The sequence below is a fragment of the Neltuma alba genome, unplaced genomic scaffold, assembly GCF_004799145.2.
Source record: "Neltuma alba isolate B1F8T4 unplaced genomic scaffold, ASM479914v2 tig00011648_pilon, whole genome shotgun sequence".
Taxonomy (NCBI): domain Eukaryota; kingdom Viridiplantae; phylum Streptophyta; class Magnoliopsida; order Fabales; family Fabaceae; genus Neltuma; species Neltuma alba.
The window spans coordinates 31,035-53,273 of record NW_021636296.1 but is presented as its reverse complement, the minus strand read 5'-3'; the positions used below and the strand labels follow the sequence as shown (position 1 = coordinate 53,273).

At 37.2% G+C, this 22,239-nt stretch overlaps 3 protein-coding genes across 6 annotated transcripts; all 3 read right to left on the bottom strand.

Annotated features, from left to right (window-relative positions):
• Window positions 1–21: 21 nt before the first annotated feature.
• LOC114716206 (uncharacterized) lies at window positions 22–5,972 on the bottom strand. Its single transcript, XM_028901169.1, has 4 exons — window positions 5,700–5,972; window positions 2,475–3,600; window positions 1,158–1,828; window positions 22–1,051 (listed from the first exon to the last, which is right to left on the bottom strand). Exons 2-4 carry the CDS (start codon window positions 3,566–3,568, stop codon window positions 30–32), a joined length of 2,787 nt encoding a protein of 928 aa, XP_028757002.1. The 5' UTR covers window positions 3,569–3,600; window positions 5,700–5,972; the 3' UTR covers window positions 22–29.
• A 156-nt stretch (window positions 5,973–6,128) lies between these two features.
• Window positions 6,129–9,069, bottom strand: LOC114716216 (cytokinin riboside 5'-monophosphate phosphoribohydrolase LOG1). The gene is made up of 7 exons (XM_028901185.1): window positions 8,806–9,069; window positions 8,420–8,517; window positions 8,275–8,305; window positions 7,597–7,696; window positions 6,772–6,842; window positions 6,530–6,673; window positions 6,129–6,429 (listed from the first exon to the last, which is right to left on the bottom strand). Exons 1-7 carry the CDS (start codon window positions 8,923–8,925, stop codon window positions 6,334–6,336), a joined length of 660 nt encoding a protein of 219 aa, XP_028757018.1. The 5' UTR covers window positions 8,926–9,069; the 3' UTR covers window positions 6,129–6,333.
• A 7,337-nt stretch (window positions 9,070–16,406) lies between these two features.
• Window positions 16,407–20,629, bottom strand: LOC114716214 (exosome complex component RRP41-like). 4 transcript variants are annotated; one of them, XR_003737605.1, is made up of 8 exons: window positions 20,438–20,629; window positions 19,293–19,371; window positions 19,108–19,210; window positions 18,895–19,015; window positions 17,956–18,044; window positions 17,461–17,610; window positions 16,643–17,231; window positions 16,407–16,563 (listed from the first exon to the last, which is right to left on the bottom strand). XR_003737605.1 is itself a non-coding variant. In XM_028901182.1 (7 exons), the coding sequence occupies exons 1-7, from the start codon at window positions 20,568–20,570 to the stop codon at window positions 17,142–17,144; spliced, it is 765 nt and encodes a 254-aa protein (XP_028757015.1). In that variant the 5' UTR covers window positions 20,571–20,629; the 3' UTR covers window positions 16,407–17,141. The 4 variants fall into 4 exon arrangements, 2 of the variants coding, with proteins under 2 accessions (XP_028757015.1, XP_028757017.1); XR_003737604.1 differs by having other exon boundaries at window positions 16,650–17,231; XM_028901182.1 differs by having other exon boundaries at window positions 16,407–17,231.
• Between the last annotated feature and the right edge of the window lie 1,610 nt (window positions 20,630–22,239).

Here is a 22,239-nt window from a genome sequence, read left to right as displayed (position 1 = left end):
TACTTCATCAAGACAAATAATAATAATATTCAGAACTTGAAGCAACGCTGTGGCAGACCAGTGTTGTGATCTACAATCACCATCTCGGTGGCATTATCACATCTAAGCACATCTTGACCTAACTTGGCCCCAGCAGCTTTAAGAGCCTTGAGAGAAAGGGCCTGATTGAAGAGGTTCAAAGATGGTAACTTTGAAGCTGGAGGCAATTTCATTCCTGGCAACAAATTCCTGAAGTCTTCTTTCAATAATGGCACCTCAAAGTCTTGTTTCTTGTGGTTGACGACATTGTCTTTTGCACTAATATGAGCCCCTGGTTCCATATGGTTGGTTGAAAAGCTTGCTTGGTTTGGGAAATTTGGGTATAGACTAACATAACCTCTGAGGTACATCATGTCTATAAGGAACTTCTTCCAAGAAGCCGCCCATCCATTTGTTCTAGACTTTGGAATTTGAACAGGGTTTTCCTTAGGATTCTCTGTAAACCTCATGTTCATATACACGTAGAATTCTCTCCAATGCTTTGGGAAGAATACTGCACCCCAACTGCATGGTAACTGGTGTAGGTAAGGTGTGTTTGGATGGATTCGTTTGAAGAATTCTGTGGCATTCCATCTTGGTCTTTCTTTCACAACTTCAATCAATTTTGGGGTGTAAAGTGATATGGAAGATAGCTCTGGGAGAGAGACTTGAGGATCATAGTGGTAAGCTAAGAGTGCATATTTGATCCATAGGTAATAGTAAGGAGATACTTCTATATCATCCTCAAGAAGGAGGCCAAAATCATCATCGGAAGAGGGATACCAACTCTCACTAACAGCTCTGATTAGTCCTCCTTGGACAATTCTTCTTCTGAGGGTTTTGGTCCCATGAGGCCATTCAAAAGAACTCACCAGTCTTATAGTTGCCTCATCCACTTTACTATCCATGTTGAAGGTCATAGGAACTTGGTCCCCGACATAGTAAGCATTGCTTAAAGATTTGAGAAGCCTTGCTAGTGAGTTGGCTCGATTTTGTGTGATGATATTGATTGAGACTTGCATCTTATTCCAATCTGCATGAGACAATTATGTCAAGTGATTAAATATAAGTGAAAATGTTGGTGATTATATTTGGAATTTAAGGTTATAAAAATAAATTGGGAATATTATATTGCTTACTTGGTAATGCAGTTGAGCGTAGATCAGCCATCCATAAAACTCTTGACACCGAAGCTCTTGGTAGAAGAATTAGGGTGGTAGTATTTGAATTAGCCTCTAATGCCATATTCAAACCTTTCCTTACATTAGGATCAATGTCAGATATAGTGATAATCAAACTAGGATTGTGAATTTTGATCAACCCCTTCATACTAGAGTATGTGGCTTGTACAATTGGCACCTCTGAGTTTGATATACCAGAAAGATCTCCAATTGATAAATCAAAGATCTTAAAACGACGCTCTTTACAAACTGCTTTAGGCCACTTAAGAGCTATTGCAGCTTCTTCACAAGGGCAGAAGTTGCCTCCGGAAACAACAATGTAAGCCTTTTTACCAATAGTGGATCTGAACTTCCCAAGAAGGGGTGCAAGCGCTTTAACTTCATCCACAGAGTGAGCATAGAAGAGTGCATCAATTTTTTGGGGGTACATTGTTGCCCACTGAGTTACATAACCAGTGGATAGTGCTTTCCACCACTGTTCATCTCTGACTTGAACTATATTCTTAAAGATTACTGTAGTCTCAGACACATAAGCAAGCCTGTGTTCACTATCACCCCAAGTTTCCTTGTCATTAGGATCAATAGGAAGAACAAACGAGCCACCATTTCGGTACTTTTGAAGCTGATAGCTGCATTCAGAAACCGAACCCTAATATTAATTTTTCAAACACAATAATATTGGATTGTCTGCTCACTTTTTAACTAGGCAACCTCGAATGTTGTCCCAAAATAACAATATTAATTTTGTTATTTTGTGGACAAACCCAACCAGCCTATCTCAACAATTGAACAAATGACTGATCCGATCCAATGCAAAATATTTATTTGTCAAAATCTTGATCAATAAAAGTATATTTAAAATTCTGGATCTACTCCTATGTTACTGTTCATTGGTGACTGACAACCAAACAGCAATAACTAATTGCAGCCTATCAGCTTTTGGCCTTGTCAAATTTATTCTTTTTTGACGAATCTTCAAATCAAAGTTTCTATTTTTAGTGTTTTTCCCAGGCTAGAGTATCTTCCTCAAATGGTATTTATTGTGAAGAATCTGATTGCGGGCATATACCAGAAATTATTAGTTTATTCCTATACCATTTTTAATTCAATACTACTGCTATTCATATTTTAATAGATAAATAAATAATTCTCATCTAAAATTAAAGACCGACTCAACTATGACTTTGACTGAAAAGACAAAAAAGTTTAAAAAGCAGTCGTGCTGATTTTTCAGAAGTAATTGCAAGAGTACGAAAAGGGCACTTGTAGGCGTACCTGAGGTGTAGATCTTCCCCTGTTCCGAAGGTAAAAGGCGTCTCAATGAAAAGCGTTTTGACAAGATCGGCAGATAAAAACCACGAACTAGATAAGAAATCAACCTGCACAACTTTATCAACCGTGATATCATAAGCAGGATCTGGCAAATATAGTCCTGCTTCTTTAGACCGAAATTTTCTGTAACTAGGAAAAGTGAAATCTTTCTGTCTGAAAGGCAATATCCTTCCTATGCTGCCCAAAACAGAATTCTTGTATTTGTCTGTCCCTGCCACGTGCGCCATAATCTGCAACATCTTCCTCCCAGGAATTATGTCGTCGTCTAGAATGTACACAAGATCAGCTTCGGTCTGCAAAGCTATCTGGAACCTTCCGTAGTACCTGAAATCGTAAGTGGAGCTTATGAAGCTGATTCTTGAATCGTTATAACTATCCACAATTCTCTTGAAGGAGGCCTCATTACGGCTGCCAAATGAAAGCACCCAAACTTGATGGAATGGGAGCGTCTGTTGAAGCAAAGAATCAAGCTGTGCACAGAGTGTTTTTCTTTTGAAGTGGTTCAATATGACAGTGATTTTAGGTCTGTTCTGCAAACTCCATCTGGATTTCATTGCCATGAGCTGAGGGAGAGTCTCTGGACCAATGGTTTTTCTTTGGAAGTCCAACACCTCATTGTAAAGCTCTCTCTTCAACCTAATCATGTGAGCATCATTGGATTTCTTCTGCACGAAGTCTATCTTCTCGTGCTCGCAAACTTGAGAGGGAGTAATAGGCTGAATCTCCTTGCTGACAACAGAAGAAGAAACTTCTTGGTAGCGAGTCAATACGTGAGGTGTGATCATAAGATGCTTCCATTGTTGTGCGATTCGGGTGGCCCAAGTGAAGTCTGGTTTGGTACGTAAATCTATAGGAGGACTCATGTAATACAAGAGGAAAGTTGCATAAACTGCGAAGAAAAATTGAAGGCATGTAAGAGTAGCAACGAGCTTAGCAGAGCCATTTTTTGGAGCCTTCGCTTTGGCCTTTCCTCCAACGCATTCATTTATCATCCCTTCCAAGTAATCACCACTCCTCACTTTTCTCCCAAAACTCATTTTGTAAGTTGGATCAGATTCAATGTTTCAAACTGTAGAAGAATATAGGATCAGGAATGTTTAAATGTACAAGAAATGGTGATAAACTTTAATTAGGAAGGGGAGGTACCCCATGAAAAATGCAGCAAAGGTCACATGGAGCAAACTCATATAGAAGAATTTGAAGCAAGCAAACACGTTACCTTCATTGAGTAGAACTGCTTCTCGTATTATTTTAATCCTTAATACGCATAAGAAAGCCGGTTTTGATGCCGCAGAGAAGGGCTACCCCTGCGTTTTTGGCACTACCCTCCTTCTATATGTACCGTTTTTAACTGACTTTTCCCCTTTTTCCAGTTTCTTTCCAAAGATTTTCAGTTTGATTATTGATAACCCTCAAAAAGAATAAAATCCATTCACTCTGTCACTCACACGGGACTTTCCACACGCTGCATTTTGACACAGAATTTACAAAATATAATATTTAAGCAATATTAACAAAAGAAACGATGAGCTGTAGGTAAAATAAGATTTAACAGTTAAAGCACGAAAAAACAAGGTCACGAAGACATCCAAAGTGCGAGGAACATAGCTTTTTTATTCTTCATTTTAAACAGGCTAGGACTTAAGAGAGCTTAAGCTAGACCCGTGATGATGGACATCACAATCCACTGCTGATTTTCTGTGAATGGTTCTTCCGCAAGGCCTTGATTGGACACGATTGCATTTACTTACTGGAGACAACGAACATTGAGTATAAAATAGTCAAAACTATTACATATATATTAGATGTATTTGACTTGCGGGAGGAAGATGCGTAAATGAGAATATCGGCAAACTTTGTCAATTGGAAGAGGCCGAACTTAGGCGAGTAGAACACAAGGAACCCATGGCTGGATTCACTCAAAGAAGAAAGAATTCGAATGAGTCGATCGCTTAAAGGGGTTGACATCTATTAACGGGGTCAATTTTCATTTTTAATTTTTCCTCTTTTTCCGGTGAGGTGCATTGCAGAAGGAAAGAACGAATAAACACTCATATTATATAGAGTTACACTGCGTGAAGTTTGGAATTAAATTATAAAAATCACATGCAGCACCTATATCCATTTAGGAAAGGAGTTTAGACTAACCGGAAAGATCCATAACAGAGGGAAGGCCACATGACTCATGGGCCATGGCCATGTAAAATACCTTGTCTATATATTTAGCCCCAGAACTAAAAAGGTGTTAGGATACCTCAATAATTACTTTTTCGCAAATCGAAGTAAACTCCTTCACATATTTATTTTGTATATCGTAAAAATACTTTTGAAACTATAGTTTTAATCTTACCCAAACACCCTTTAAATCAAATAAATTTGAGCGTCTTGTACCCCCAAAAAGGGGGGGGATGTTGAACGAAGATGGAATCAGGGAATGATATTTTGCATCAGTGAAATGGATTTTCAAAGGGTGAAATCTTATTTTCTATAGCCATCAGTATGGCTTAAAATTCTATTTTGTCGACTTTCACGTGCCACAACGCCTGCGAAAACTAAGATCCTACGAGTGGTCAAATCCATGACCTTTGGGCTTTCACGTGTAACCCTCACTGTCTGTGACTTCAATTTTGATTTCCTGTTATCTTACGCTAAAGTCAACACATCCTTTTCTTAGATTAACCTAGTAATTTTGGAGCTTCCAATTTTAATTTGTTCGAACAAACAGAGAGAACTTTATACTGCATACATACTCTTCCGGTCCTAAATATAAGACTTTTTTTATAGTATAAATTATACTACAAAAAATATCTTATATTTAAGACTGGAGGAATATTATAATTGCTGAACTTAGGAGGTATCTTGCGGCTATTGCATTGCCCAGTTGTCTAAATTATGGGACAATGCAGATTCATGATTTAATACAGCTTAATTTTCGGCGTGTTGTTTTTATTCAGATTGAAATGGTCTTTTATTTTTCTATAGCAACATCCGGATGACCATTCTACTGCAGGAATATGATTTAGAAACTAGCTCATGAGATCAAGAAAAGGGAACTTGGAAATTGCTTAAAAGAAGACAACTAAATAAATATGGGTTATGAGAATCCGACATATGGTAATCATGTAAATAAACTTTACCCATCATAAAATCTCTTATAGACTGACTTACTGGTTTGAAATTGATTGGTGGTTATCAACAATACGAGTGGCTCTAGCAAGCAGGACACACGGAAGCTTCGTCAGGAATGATTTACGTTGTTGGTGATGGTTCTGCCGGCCATAGCCAAGTGTCCCGGCTATTTCTTGCCGATGATATATACATGTATTTTATACACACACACACACACATATATATATATCAACGGTCCAGTTTATTTGGTAATTTTGGTTGCTCCCCAGTTTGTATTTATATTGGGCGCAGATGAAGATACATTAAAAGAACAACCACTTTGTTGATGTGGAGTTTTGAACTTGTCTCGTATCCGCAAGTTATTACCTATATCTGATAACTCAGTTACCTAAAACCTTGATGTAAAATTTTGAATATTTTACCACCCAACTTGATTCAAAAGTTGCTGTGCTTAAACCGGAGTGGAAATTGAGAGGAGTGGTCAGGCCTTGATAACTAGATTGCGGTTAATTATGTGGTTTACAATAACAACACGGAAAGTGATGAAGAGAAGACGCACTGCACTAGAAGGAAATTGTGGGTCATAATCTAGCTAGGCTAATATTATAAGGTCCCTTAAACGTTAAACTGACAACTCTTTCTACCACATGTTTCCCATCCGTTAGTGTATGAATCACCTTAAGATCTCATACGCGGTGGCTTCATTGCTAAGTTGCTCATTTTCCCAGCTTCGCTTGGGAGCAACTCTTTCATGGCGTGGGAAATATTCCTATACCAGTGAAAAAACAAACTTACATCAGTTTCACTAAGCATAGAGCTTAATTAACTAATATTATTAGTACCATATATATATGTATGTATATACACACCTCCATCTTTTTTACAAGCTCTATTGCAGTTGGGGCAGAGACAATGATGTGACGTGCATTAGGGCTAATGAAGCCTTCCTCCACTGCTTTGTCAACGAATGATAACAAGGAATTGTAGTATCCGTCCACATTCAACAATCCCACCTATTAAAATCATTACTTTTGGTCAGAGATTTGCAAGACAGCAATTTTTATGAAATAATTCATAATCGATTCTACTAGTTATGAGGAGGGGAACTGACTGGTTTATCATGGATTCCAAGTTGAGCCCAAGTGATCACCTCCAGAAGCTCCTCCAGTGTACCATACCCACCTTCATCATCATCATTCACCATGCTTTGAAAACAGAGTCCTATGTAATTCACTCAATAGTCTATGCTCTGTTTCTGTCTTTTGTTTGGGCTAACGTTTATTCTACTGTTACTTTGTGTTTTTGTTTTTTCACTTCATTGTTGTCACATTATTGATCAATGGTAAAAGGGAAATTGACTCAGGTTTATGTTAAGATATGTGTGCATGAAATTTGATATGAACTATGGTCGTATTTATGAATAACTCGTTTTTAAATAAACTATAATTTTTTTTGTCTTGAAAAGGGTACATTTTACTCCATAGAAAAAAGAAAAAAGCAATTGCAAAGTTTACTAGATTTTATCTATCGCGTGTATTGTGCACGGTTTTGCCCCGTGAAACAGGGACCCATGCAGAAAAGAAAATTTTCATTAAAAATGATATCTAAACGCACAGCGATAGCACTAAAAGAAGGCATCTTTTTTCCTTAAAAAAATCTAGAAATAAAGATAAAAATTTAAAACGGGATCAGTATGTCTAAATTACGTGGAAAACAGAGCGACAACCTAGGTCACAGTAATTGACGTTGAAACTGTCCTATCCTCTTTGATAGCTGATAAGACTACAGTACGGCGATAAACTCTCTTTGTGAGTCTAAATCTTTTGCTGCTTGAGGAGGACAAGACAAGATGATCTCTTGCTGTTTCTATTTATAAATTTTCCAGGAAAATAAAAGTTAAACTAAAAAGCAGCACGCTGAGTTTGAAAATACAAACCGGGCAAGGCAATGAAGGCATCAGAGCGCCTGGCCATCTCGGCTTTTCTTTGATGCATGTCTGCAACAGCCTTCACTTCTCCCACTGTTTCTCCAGTGATCTGCAAAATTTTGCGGCAAAGTCCCCCCCAGTTAAGTCAATCCAAATTCTCTCTCTCTCTCTCTCTCTCACACACACAAGTAATGATGGGCGTGGCAGGGGAATCATGCATCTGCATAATAACTACAATCCCTCGAAACAAATAAAGTTATGCACAGCGACAGGCGAAAGAACAATAAAGGTTGGTTCCTCAATGACAGAGAAAATGGGGATAAAACTAGGCATGCCATGAGAATCTAAAGTTGGCATAATGCAACTGCGCGCAGCAGGACAAAAATGGTTCGTCACCGAAAGACCCCAGATTGCCAGGTGGTGTCTTGGATAACTTCTTCCCACTCAGATGCCCTCTGCCACGTGTCATCTTCAGATATATTGGGATAACAAACCTAAGGCTCTCATTCACTCTCATTCAAATCAACCCCCCCTCGCCACTGGAATGCAAAACATATTGAGTTAGCAAGGCAAAAGATATGACTTAATTCCCTCTGTCTCCCCCCCCCCGGTCCTCTCTGTCCCTCTTTGTAGCTCTCTCTTCTCTCTCTCTCTCTCAAAAATGCTTCCAAAACATTTTAACATTACCTCCCTGGGCATGAGTGTCTTGGGAATAACTCTGCAAGACAATAACATGACAAACATTAGTTTTAGTTTAGTTGGAGATGATCATGTGTAATATCTTGTGGGGAGCATCCTCACCATACAAGTTATGAACAAAATATATACTCACCCTATCACATGCCGGCCACCATTATAAACAGCTTGCGAAATTAACCCCATTAAACCAATGCTGCCTCCTCCGTAAACCAGATCAATATTCCTCGACACCTTCAAGGAAACCAAAACAGAGCATCTAAATGGTGAGTGGGATTATCTTTTCCTAACAACTGTTGGGACGGGCCAAGTTATACAGCATGTAATCCGTGAAAGACTAAGGATAAGATGATGATTCTAGTTATCAAACAAAGGTAGTGCCAAAGAATACGTCTTTTCAATTTAACTCACAACCAATACAAAGAACAAAGAAGGAGGAATATTAAATTCGTAACAGATAGTATTTTAGCTAATTTGTGGGAAGGACAAGTGAAGAGAAAAGACGAGACAGAGAAGCATTACCAACTCTCTTCCGAGCTCAATTGCAGCATCCCTGTAACTGCTTTTCTTGCCAGGGCTGCTGCCACAGAAAACACAAATCCTCTTGAATTTGGATGGTTTCCTCTCAGTTTCTGTCTCCATCTCCCTCGTTTCTCAATCTCTCTTCCTCTGTGTCCCACAACTTGAGAATCAGTGAGATAGGCTCATGGGGGTGAGCTATGGGGTTTGCCTATATATATTGGTAGGAGAGGCACACGCAAGACTGCATATTTTTAGAGTCTTTCCCATCACGGACGACGCTGACTCACCCAACTTGCATTGTATGTACAACACTTCGTCCGGTGATGTGTGTCTCTACTTTACCATGGTCCCTTGTTCCATACACACGCACCTAAAAAAAAAAGGTTGATTGTGGTCCTATTTCAACATAATTACATGTTTATCTCTATTATTTCAGTAAAATCCTCGTGATTTTCTGGTCCAAATTTCATAGGATCAAGGAAAACTCTTTATAATTTCTTTTACCAAGATAGTTTTGAAAGTCGAGGTGACAGCATTCTTTGTTTTTACATGAGCAAGAGTCAAGAATTCGGAGGAAAGCCAAAAAAATTCTTCTGCCATTTGATCTGTTCTGGTTAGAGATGCAACTTGTAATGCACAGGAGTTGACCCACTGTTGGAAAAATTTCGACTTTGTCAATGAATTGCTTAGATTCCTAGTTCTTATAGCAGAGTTTGGCGCGCACTATTTGTGATGTGCTCGTGAAACCCCTTGTCACTAGAGTTTTTGACGCTGTCGTATCTATTGCTACTAGCTAAAACCATACGCATCTTTCATCTGGGGTTGACTCGTAATCCCATATTTTCATAGGATTCACTTTATTGTAGCATCCATCCAACTAACCTTTCTGTTTGGCATATGGTATCTGCATGACGCACACCACTCCTTCTAAATTGATCCTTATTAAGCTTTCCTCATCAATTTTGGTTGAACACTACTGTGCTATAAACATAAGGTAGAAACGAACCTAGTCATTAACTGATTGTAATATTCTTTTTAAAAAAGAAAGGTTCGATTTTGACGTTATAGGGGTACAAGGTTTGCGTGAAAGCTCGCATAGACGAGAAATGGAGACCCATGACCCACTATATCTGCACCTTCAACTACCATCCTTCACTCGACAATGTTGATGCAGGTCTAGGAAACATTCATTATATCTGCTCACTCAGAAAAGAAGTCACTAACACCTCCGTTTTATTCATCTTATACTCCTCCGATGAACCAAACCTTGCTGTCCCAATACACATAAACATACTCTGTATTTGCAGAGTAAGCTACTAAACTACTTGTCATGTTATTAGAGATACTTAAACTACGGTGTTGTTTTATTAGGAGCAATAGCTTTTAGAGAGAGGCATTTAGTCCGCAAGGCAATGATTTGCGATTTGTAAATGGCAAATAAAATAACCACCGGATTAGAGATAGGAAATGTGAGTGGGTTTAGTCCGTGCAATAATAGGTGTTGAAATGAGATGATAAAGGAGAATAAATGGAGGATGCGTACATCACTGACAGCCATACCTTTGCTATGCATTAGCATTAGGAAGATGATGGAAAAGGGCATGTGCGTTCCTCAGCCATTATTTGATGACAAAGTTGTGGAGAGTGTGTGTGTGTGTGAGGGGGGGGGGGGAGAGAGAGAGAGAGCACTTTGGTCATTTTGGAAAGGCTCTTCTCTCATCCCCCAATCACAGGTCGACGCCTCTGCCCCTGCCTTCACACATCGGCTTCCCCAAATTTGGGAAAGTTTGATCTGTCACGAACTCACTCTATCATCTTCTTCTTCCTCCCCTTTCTCATCAATCAACCACCAAGCTTTTTCTTTTGTTGGGGCAAAGCGTTGCACTCTTTTGTCTTTTTCATTCAACCGCTCTGTTCATTGGTTGTCACTTTTTGTGCGCTCGTATGTGTTTTAACAGCTAATCATGCCTCATCACAGCTCAATATCATTAGTCAAATCTGGGTTGTTGAGTTATATTTATCGGTGCTTAACGTTTACTTGGTGGAGGGTTGAGGCAGAGGAAAAAGGCAGGGTTACACTTTTCTTTGTCCTGGAGTTGCAAAAAAGGAAATGCTCTCATTCCAAATGAAGATAAACACGTTGGTTTTTTACTGTTGGATAACGATAGAAACCTATATCAAAAGATCGTCCATTTATAAATTGTTTTGCTGATCTGAACCTCAGAGAGTTGTAAATTCATGCCAATAATAATCAGAACCAGACAGCTTATCATCTCCCCGAGATTAGATCTCATTGCAGCCTTTCAGTCTCCATTACTGCACCATGAGATTACTTGTGTACTCTATGGGAGACCATAATCTTTACATAGCCGTCCCAGACACACATCATTCCATCATATTGTGTGCAGACTTTGAGGCCTATCCCATCCATTCATTACTATAGTAATCACTCTGTTTGAAAATGGGTCTCCAGCGTTGTTCAGTGACAGGGTATCATGAGAAATTAAAAACTATGGAAGAGGTTTTGTTTGACAAACCAAAACCACCACACTTTAGATTGATGCGTGTGTCTGTGTGTGTGTTCGTAGCTGGGTAGGCTAGTCTTCTGATTATATGAAGTGTGAGTTTTCATGAGTGCCTTTTTGCAGCCCGATCTCAAAAGAGTGTGGGAGTCTGACTGCTGTCTTGACTCCACATAGGCTTACTCGGGTGTGGTAGCTGATCATTCACATTCATCAACGAAAGTGGCCACCTTTTATTTAATTTTAATAATAAATTCTTACTGCATGTTAGTGAACACGTCGCCAAAAAGCATAACAACCTTAATATCATTATTCTCGTTTAAACTGAAACTATAACTCCTTCATGGGTATTAATCTTTAACGTCTTTGTTGAAAATGGAACAAAGCATATTCAGTTCACTCCAAAGTGTTAGGTCGTCCTACTATGTGCAGTCTCCCATTTTGGCTGTCGTTATTATTATTTTTAACTAGATGTGGGTCCTCCTACAGTATCCTGAAATTTCAAATATGAGTTATAACATGCATATTTATTAGTTTTATACTCCCTCCGTTCCTTATTATAAGAGACGAATAACCGAATTACGTTGATAAAAAAAACAATTAAAATTAGTTAAGAACAATCAATGTGTAAAAGTATAATCTTTTTTCCAAAAATGCCCTCATTAATAAGAAGAGAGAGTATGAGAGAGAACAATTAAATTATTAAAAGAAAGAGAAGTGGGAGGGAGAGAGAGTGTGAGTTGGAGACAATAAATATGGGTAAAATAGAAAATCAACACAAAAAAATAGAGACAACTTTTAAGTGTCTCTTATATATAGGAACATGCCATAAGCAAAAAATATCTCTTATAATAAGGAATGGAGGGAGTACCATACAGTATTAACTTAGTGATTAATAGATTAATCAATGACATTCCATAAAGGAGCATGAATTGAACTGGTACAAATGGCCCGTGGGTCCTTCAATTCCGGATACGTCAACAACGATAATTTCTTGAACTTGTATTGGGCAGAGTTTGGAAGATGACATGAGCATTGTTGGTCTTTTGACCTCGATTGTTGTCACGTCAAAAAATAAAAAATAAAGGTGGCAAGCGTTACTTACCTTTCAATCCAAACAAATGAAGCATTGTTATTATTATTATTATGCATCTTTTTTATGGACGCGTTGCAGGGTAATTTATAGGTATGTGACCAAGGGAGAGATTCAAATGAAGCAGCTCCATGAATTATATGGTTGAAATGGGAAAGAAGAGAAGCAACAGGGGATGAGTAGTGGCTGTCAACATAATTAGGGGATTCAAAACCAGTTTGTTCATTCACAATGGAAGCACCGACTTAGACTCGGTGCTGCGCTCCGAGAGGAATAAAATAAATGCGACACGCCAGCTAGTATGATTTTTCTTGGCTCGTCACTTTCTAACACTCCCAACCTCACAAGCAAAGTTCCCAACAATCATCTCTCTCTGCATATAGGGCTGCGGTTGCAGAATCCAACTTGTATACGCAATTCCCATTTTTGCCCCATCTTCCCTTCCCTCCTTATTATTATCGACTCCTTATGCTTCCCTCTTCTAATTTGATCACCCCAACAACCATCCATTCTTTTTTAACGTTGAATTATTCGTTGTCATTCGTGTAAAAGTCAAACAGACCACCATTCTCGTACTTGATAACATCTATTGGAGAGAGAAACCTTGGTTGCAATTTGACCCCAAAAATAATGTACTCCAACTATCTCTATCTAATTAATGGGTACGTACGTGATTGTTACAACAGTAAATTTTATGAAAATGTATGAACTGAGAGGCAGGAGAACCTAGAAATGGCGTGAACTTGGTACAAGAATGGAGGGGAGGGGGGAAATAATGAAACATGCGCAGAACATGAGACATTCTTTGCAGTTTCTTTAACTAAAGTCTGTCTCCCTCTTCCCCACCCGTCTGATTATTGTTAGCAGCAATCAGCCATTACTTTGCTTCCTGCTGTCACCGCTGATATCTCTCCAAACCAAACAAGCCTGCCACATCCTTGTCATTATTGGCTTATCCTTATTGTCCTTATCGCCTCCATCATTCACCTTCTTCTCCCCCCTCCGACCCTCACATGCTCCTCCTTCCAAGTACCTTCCAAAATTTCACCATATTCACTTGTTTCAACTCAACAATATCAACTAATAATTCCTTCGTTCGCCATGCCAAGAAATATTACACGGGAATAATTCCAACCCCATTATTGATGCAAGAATCTCGTTTGATGGGTAATACTATAATAATATGCAAGTAGATTTATAATTGCTTTTTGAGCTGTAAGGCCTATCGGTAATCGCCAGGATCGATCTCAATTCTCACCTGGCCTAACTTGTGTTCATATTAACTAACAAAAATAGCTAGTTATTTTCCTGTGTATTCTCTTGCTTTGAACAGGAAAAGGGTTAATAGTAAAACACGATAAAATCGCCACAAACAAGATTATCAATGTGCAGTTAAATGATTAAAGTGTGATGGGGTGGTCCCCTGGGAGGCGTAGAGTCATTGCTAGGGCTGCTGCTTTGTGAATTCAAAAGCAAGTCCTTTTGACAAAGCCTATCCTGCATGCACGTTGTGAAACGGACGACCATTGCATGTACTACCAAGAACAAACAGATAGGTTAATAAGTCAAATTAAGGGAGTAAATAGAAGTGGTGATTAATTTTGCCTTAGCATAAGATTTTTAACCATCAGGTGGGCGGCCCTTTAAGATGAAATGTGGGAAAAGAGGATTAGTGAGAGAGGGGAGGCACCGTCCTTTGCTCTTGATGGAATGGAATGGACATGCCAGAGTGGGGCTTCATCGGTATAATAGAGAAGAACACAGAATGTTGTTGGTATGATTTTCAAAAGTGAAATATGGATGTTTCTGTTTAGTGTTGGGGACTTATAATCATGGTGTTCCATCACTTGGACACTGGCTTTCTACCCGTAGCTTCTTCATCATGCTCTTTCTGGTCACCAACATTTCTTCCCCTGAATTTTGATTTTGATTTTTATTATTTTCTGCGCGTCACGTCCTGTTTTTCTTTTTGGAATTGGAGCCATATAATTGTGGTCCAATTTGAAAGCCAACTCAACAAACTTGTTTTTCTGTGATGATCTGAATATTTGATATTCACAAAAATAAATTCATATAAAAAAATTAGTTTTTGCTCACTCGTACGAGAGTGGAAAATTTAATTACGGTGTTTAGATGAGTCAGTTGTATATGTTTTGCCACTTTCAAGCACTTGGCTCCCATAATTATGAATTTGTATCACATGGTGCTATCGGGGTCTAATTGCTCTCAGAGTTTCGATATATTTGTGGGCTTTTTACAGTTTAACAAACATGAGTGATTAAATTCATGCCCCTTTTTTTTAATCAATTTTTAATAACAATAAATCAATAGCACAATTTGAAAAATGCTAATATAACAAAACGTACGGTAGTCAATCACAAATTATTCAAACGGTACTGTCTATTGGAAATTGGTTTCATTACAGGATAATAAAATATTATTTTGCCTCGTCACAATTATTCATATTTGTAATTTGGGTCACAGGGGCATCATTAAAATTTTTTTTAAGAAAAAATAATCACAGTCTAGAATATTCACTTGATGACAAACCCTTATCTTGAGAGTGTTGGTGGAGAATGGAGGGGCCATAATTTTATACACGAGAGAAGAAATTAGGTTAACAACCCCCTGTTTTGTTTAGGGTTCTCCAACTCCATACCCTGCCGGCTAAGTCATTGATATAGCCTTTGGTCAATTATCAAATTCACATGCATTTGAATCTCTCTTCCATTCCATTGCTTCCTCTATCTGCTTCTTCTTCTTCTAAACATCGACTGTATATAACTCCCAACATTTTCGAACGCTTCCTAATATTTTTGCCTAAAAAATAAAAATAAAAATATGTTCTTTTCGTGGGAACAAATTGGTCAGAGGTGGGGTGGGGGTGAATTGTTTGTTTTCTTCAAGCTTGTGCGTTGAAAGTTGTCTCACGGCTTGTGACACAACCATTTTAACCATATGGTTTCAACTTTCAAGATTCTTTTCTTCACTTTTCACTTCTTCAAAGGACAGAACTTTGATATTAAAAGGCGACTAAGTGAATATGCTCATCATTACAGAAAACGTTGATCATTAATCATGCAAGTCTGTAACTATTGAAGTCTTTACAGCTAATCTATGGGAAAATTAAGTTCTCGTGCCTAAATGTAGAGAAGTAAAAGTAAAACTGCAAAGTTTCATTGAAACCGAGCCAGGCCAATAGTCAAAGTGGGTCCATTGCTTGGGGGTGCTTAATTGCAGGAGGACAAATGACCCATGAAAAAAACACACCCTTCAAAGGGTGCACAAGAGATCAGGAACTTGACTGTGTAACATCAGGGCCCCCCCCCCCGGGGGGGGGGTCCAATTTTGTTTACTTTTTACCTCGGATTTTGTCCCTCCTTTGGAAGCTTGTTTTATGTTTTACCATGAATATGTCTGCCATCCCTTGTCTATTGCCGAAAACTTCCTCGACTTGGAAGGGATTTCATCTCTTTAAACATACTCTTTTCTTTTCTTTTCTTTAAGCCATCATTATGTGCTGCTTCATATCATCACATGGAGTTATATGATGCCACGCAAGATAAGTTTAACTACGGAATAAGTTTTTTTTTTGGGTGCTTAACTATGAAATAAGTTAATCATTGAACCTTGTCATCTTCAGTTTTGTTCCCTCTTCCCTGATTTTGAATGTCTTTACACTTTGTTACCATCCATGTATTATTCTTGAATGCTAAGATTCGATGTAACAATGATGGTCTTGAATTTCGTTTGGCTCATGGGCTGCGAGACTTGCGGCTAAGTATTGCTAAAATGAGCTCATAAATTCTATAATCAAATGATTAAATTTTTAATTTGTTCTATAATACTACTTTTGACGACTAATCCTAAATATAATAGCTAATTTATATTATTTTATATTTAGAACCGGAGTAGTATTAAGATTTATAATAGCATTCGTGACTTTCAAGTTGACTTCGCTAACAATAATTCAACATAGCTCCAAATGATACTAACATGGACTTAAAAAAATTATACAACTTATTTCAATCAATTATGTGTCGAAGGAGCATATGAAACTCCCAATGCAAAAGTTTGGCAACATATGCCACTTGCATTTTCTCTGTTCTCAAAAGTGAACAACATTCGAATTGCGTGATATACCTGTGAGACCGAAAACATGAATTTATAAAGTAGAATGGGAGCAGGCTGCAAAGCAGGGTCATCATTCATATTGTCGTACCAACTACCTAACTGTGCAGGCCCGGACATTCTTAGTGGCACACACCATGAATTTGTTTGTTGGTACGAAAAGAAAGAGCAAAAGAACCACTTGTTCTGCATGTAGTCCATCCCCATTATTCTCAAGTAGGAATCTCTTGTAAGTCACAAGAAAATCACAAGCTAAAGCAAGATTCTACTTTTGCTAATTAAAAGCTACAATATACAGCAGATTCCTTTGGTTTAGCTCTGTTAAGATAATCATTCAAGGATTGTGGCTCCCAAAGCATGTTATATATTTGCTTCCCATAGCTTTTTGTGTCCACTATGAATGAAATATCAAGTTAATAGTTGCTAGAATTAAAAATAATAATATTAGCAAGAATCCTTTGAGAAGGTCCTAACCGCAAAATTTCCCTCCCTCTCCCCCCCCCCCCCACCACAAAAAAAAGAAGGGAACCTCTCTCTGTTGGGGGGATAAAAAGCACTATCCTGTGAATCAATCAGTAAAAGCTCTCATCCTATTCCTGGCAACCTAAAGCAGCATCTCGCAAACATGACCTCATAATCTTCGCAAGTTCAGCACAAGCATCTAGGCACAGCTGCATCCCCTGCCATGCATACAATATCTAGTATGTCACTGAGAATTCCATAATACCGTTGATACAATTATTAATTTGAATATGTATGTATTGTGTGTATGCATGCATGCATGTCGTACTTATCCACCTTTAAAAAATTTCAGATACAAGATGCAGTACATTTATGATATCCTGCAATGAGGAAAGGGGCTGAGACTTCTCCAGGAGTTACAAGAAAAGTGCCAGAGAATGGGTATACCTCATCAAGCGTTGGGGTGGACCAATCCCCAGTAACAGTGAGTTGAGTGACTTCGCATCGAGAAGGCATGCAACTTATCATTAAGCTTCCATCCTGACAGTGCTCCTCCTCCAAATTAGGATCAATGACAAGGTTCCTATCAAGACATGACTGGAACCGGCGAACAGATGAACAATTTTTATTGTAAGAAACTAAACAAGTCTTTCTGAGAAACAAAATCATCTTGCAAGGACAGGAAAAATCATTGGTAGAGTCATGTTATGAATTAACATGTTACAAAGGCATCAATTCAGTGACCCAGAGAAGTCGTAAGTTGGCATTAATAAAATAATGTCTTTCTAGGCAATGCATGATGCAAGCCCTAAAATTTGAAAAGAAAAGGGGGAGTAAAGGATGGTAATAATATAATAAGAAAACATTCAAGAAAACTCAAATTGAGAAATAGTTTCAGCACCCCAAATCACAGAAGGCTGCATGTTTATGTAAGATCCATACCATAGAAACTGAGGAAACAAGATCATACATCATTATTCCAGCATCTGCTAGAGCAAGGCTAGCACATGAAATGACAACTGGGAGATCACCTGGCACAATCACGTTAGTATTATCATTGCTAGAAACGTGGTATAAACTTATTGTCAGTTTGGCACCTACTCAATAGTAATAATACAATGGAATCAAATTAGATGGAACAGAGATTTGCTTCAAGTGATAAATTACACAGCCGTAATTATTCCGCATATCCTCCCCCTTTACAAAATCCAAAGGAAGAGAATATGAGATGATACGAGATGCAAAATCTCAGATAAGTTCAACTGAACTTTACCATTGAAAATTAAATCATCTTATCCAGCACCTTTTTTTTTTTTTTGGCCTGAATTATCCAGCACTTTTACCATGTCAAAATAGAAACCGCATAATAAAAAACAGGTTATCACCTTTAATATGCCTATACTTCCTATGTCCATGCTACCCAATTTATAAGCATATACAGACACACAACGGTGTTCAGAACAGCAAAAGAAATTTTATTATGTCATTTTATGGGAATAATTATATAAAAACTGATTTAAAAAATAGTGGATGAAATCTATTGAGTATGACAGTATGCATATAGCATCAATTGTCATTATTACCGATTAAGATCTCACACAATAAATTCTCTGTTGCAAAACTCTACACAGTTGGTTTAGTCAATTAATAAGAAACATTTGCATGATTATTTTTACACATTTAAGCAAGTGATGGGAAATCAATTGAATTAATAGATAAATGACAGTAAGGTAAACCAATGCCATGATTTATGACCAATCAAATTTCATCATCTATTATTTTAATGAACTCGTATTCTGCGAATTTTCTGTCCTTATAGTCCTGACTACCAACTACCATATACTGAGGGTTCAAACTGAAACAACATTACTGTAAACATACTGCCAGCAGATTCCAGCACCAATGCAAACACATCCACAGTCGTCTTGGGGAAAGTTTCTAAAATTATTGCACCCTCCAAAGCTTTATAAAGCATCATGGAATACTCTTGGTGGTTTGATCCCTAATTCGTGCCATTTAAGAATGCTACTTAATATGGGAATCAACTAAACAAAGTAGAAGAAGCACAAAGCTTAATTATAGAATTTCACACACCTGTTCACGAGATAGAGTTGCAAGAGTTGTATAGCTGACATTGCAATTTAGGCCCCCTATATTGCTATACATCATTGCCTTCTTACTCTCTCTTGGCCCAAATCTGAATCAAAAAATGCAAACAACAAACTTCAGTAAGCTGGTATAATTAAGCTGCAAATTTCTGAAGTGACACATCCACTCACAGAGATACAATGACTTTAGTATTCCCAAACTCAGCGTAAGCAGATCCAGCAGCAGTATTCACAGCCCTAGTCCTGAAAACTGCAAGTCAACCTAAAACCATTAACCATTATGCAACCAATACACTATCAATATTTCAAATCCAAAGCAAATATTTTTTAAGTAAAGCTGAAACTTCAACACCTATGCACAGATAGTACCCACAAAGTTTGGTGTAGTCCAGCATATTATTATACCGTATGCACTCATACACAGAGATACCCTCATTTATTGATACCTTCTGGCCTCTAGTAAAATCCTATGCTAACCAAAAACAGGCAAGGAGGTAAATCATCAATCTCTCTGAACTAAAACCCTTAGAATCAAACACAGAAATGAAAGACAAAGGGATCTACAGCTCTTTCTCGAAACTTGAAATAGAAACAACTTTTCCACTCTTTTAAATTAAAAGAACAAGTATTAACACAGGGACAGGCTACAGTATGGAAGAAAATGTAAATATCGCCCGTAAGACATTCCCTTGAACCACACCACAGAGCAAAAGCATGTTACATATGCATTAGAAGCAAGTAAATAAATGTATACAAATAACAACATATGCTTTGAACCTCATATACTGGTGGCGCAAAATGCAATTCCCAGCAGTTCAATGACGTGGAAGAATCAATGAGGAGGAAAAGCATACAAAAGTGAACCAAAGAAAATCCATCATTCGACAACACAAACTTTATTCCATGGCTTAAGTTAGTATTAGTTACAACGGCATAAAGCTATCAACCTATTGAAAGAGGCATTATCAAGCGTTAACCAATTGTAAGCAAGCCTAAACAAACTGAAAAACAGCCAATTGACAAAGCAGATATAAAAAGCGCCACATAGCATAACGTTGTCTACCCAAAAACAAAAACGATCAAAGGGAATAGAGAAACTCAATTGCACATTCCGATAAAATCAGTCTCACATCGTGGTTCTTACCTGCATGGCTGCAGTGCATTGAGTAGAAACAGAAAAACTGTATTCAATCTAATATGATACAAGCTCTATTACCAAAATCAAAGCTTTTGAAACTCATGAAAATGGAAAAACAATTATTTACATGAGCGCAACATATCACATATGGTATAGGAAAAATTAAGTATGTGATTACAGGCAGGCCTGCACTGGTGAAGACCGCGGCCATCGGGTCGAATCCAATCGTCATTGAAACAAGCTGCTTTCGTTTTATGAGTAGTCGGCGACGGTGAGTATGTCGTCGGAGTTTTTGTAGCTTTTCCGGCCATCTCAACTACTGGCTTTCCCTGGTGAAAGAGAAAGGAAGGAAAGAGTTTCGCGCCGCGAGGGAACCAACCAGGTCCGGTTAGCTTTTGATTTCCCCGGTTCCACCCCAGTTTATTTTTTCCCAGAAAAAAAAAAAAAACTCTAATCTCCTATCAAAAATACCCTCATTCATTTTTATGGCAAGATATTCTGTAAGAACTCTTTTTTTTTTTTTTATATCCAGACTCTTTGATTATACTCTTCCGGTCTTAAATATAAGACTTTTTTCGTAGTGTAATTTACACTACAAAAGGAGTTTTATATTTAGATCAGAAGAATAATATCAAAAGAGAAAAATGCCTAATAACTACTCACTCTGGTTCTTATTATAAATTTCAAATAAGTGAATAATTAATTTATGGATAACTAAAAATTAGTTGAAAATAATAAATAGGTTAGAAATATACTTTTATTTTTAAATACACCCTTATAATAAATGAGAAAGAGGATGAAAGAGAATATGTATGAAAATATGATAAGAAAAAAATAATTAAGGATAATATTAAAAAAAATATTAAAACAAACCTAAATTAAAACTTATAAGTAAATCATAATTGAATTTGAAGTAAATCATAATTGAAGTTGAAGTTTATAAATGGGATAGGAGGAAATAATTCTACCTTGAAAGTGCTGAACTTTCTAACGTGACCTTTCTGAAAGTTAATAATCTCATCTAATCATTATTTTTTCATTCAATATTATGTCTTCAAATTTCAATTGGAGTCTTTGGAAAAAAAAATGGCTAAACCTGGAGAGTTATATGTCAGACAACTAAATGAACGATTAGATTTAATCTTGCCTTTGCCTGTTTGGGTCAACAATTATTTTTAAAATTTAGTCAGCACACTTTAAATCAATCCTAATATTCAATACAAATATAAAATTTATAGTGGCTGTATTATTTATAAATAATAAAAATTATATCACATCCCGGGCCTTTTTTCCCCCCAAAATTCTATCTCACATTTCATTTGAACTCCATGCAACTTATTTAATTCCTTCAATACGATATCTGGTTAAGATTGCTACCGAAACCAAATTGATACTTCGGCCAAAAATGCTTAATTGATACAAAATAAAAATGGATCAAGTTAAAATTGAAATGTATAAGTAAGGTACACATAAATGGCTAAAGTTTATGACAAGTGAACAATCAAATTTATTATTTTGTTCGTTGCAATATCACGTAAATAATTTTTTTTTTTTGGAACCATCTCTAAGGAAAACAAACTTAAATAATCCTCCTTCAATCCTTAATATAAGACATAATTAATTAATTTGAGTGAAATAAAGATATTAGTTAAATTAGTTAACATGATATGTTTAAAAATATCTTAAACATCTTTCTTAATTTTCTCTCTCTCTATCTTACTTGATTATTCTTAGAAAATATTAATAAGATTAATGTGAAAAAAATTAGTAAACATATAAAATAAGTCTTACATCTAAATCAAAGTTAACTTCTTCACTAGGTTTTACGCCAAGGACATGAAAGTAAAGTTAAAGAGGAACTTATCTCAGGATTGATATTTTGGCCGGCTCGAAACGGGGGAAATATCAATTAATTGCATTACATGGCAAGATTAATGTTAATCTTCTACTTCCCTCGTACAAACAAATTTGCGCGCCTTA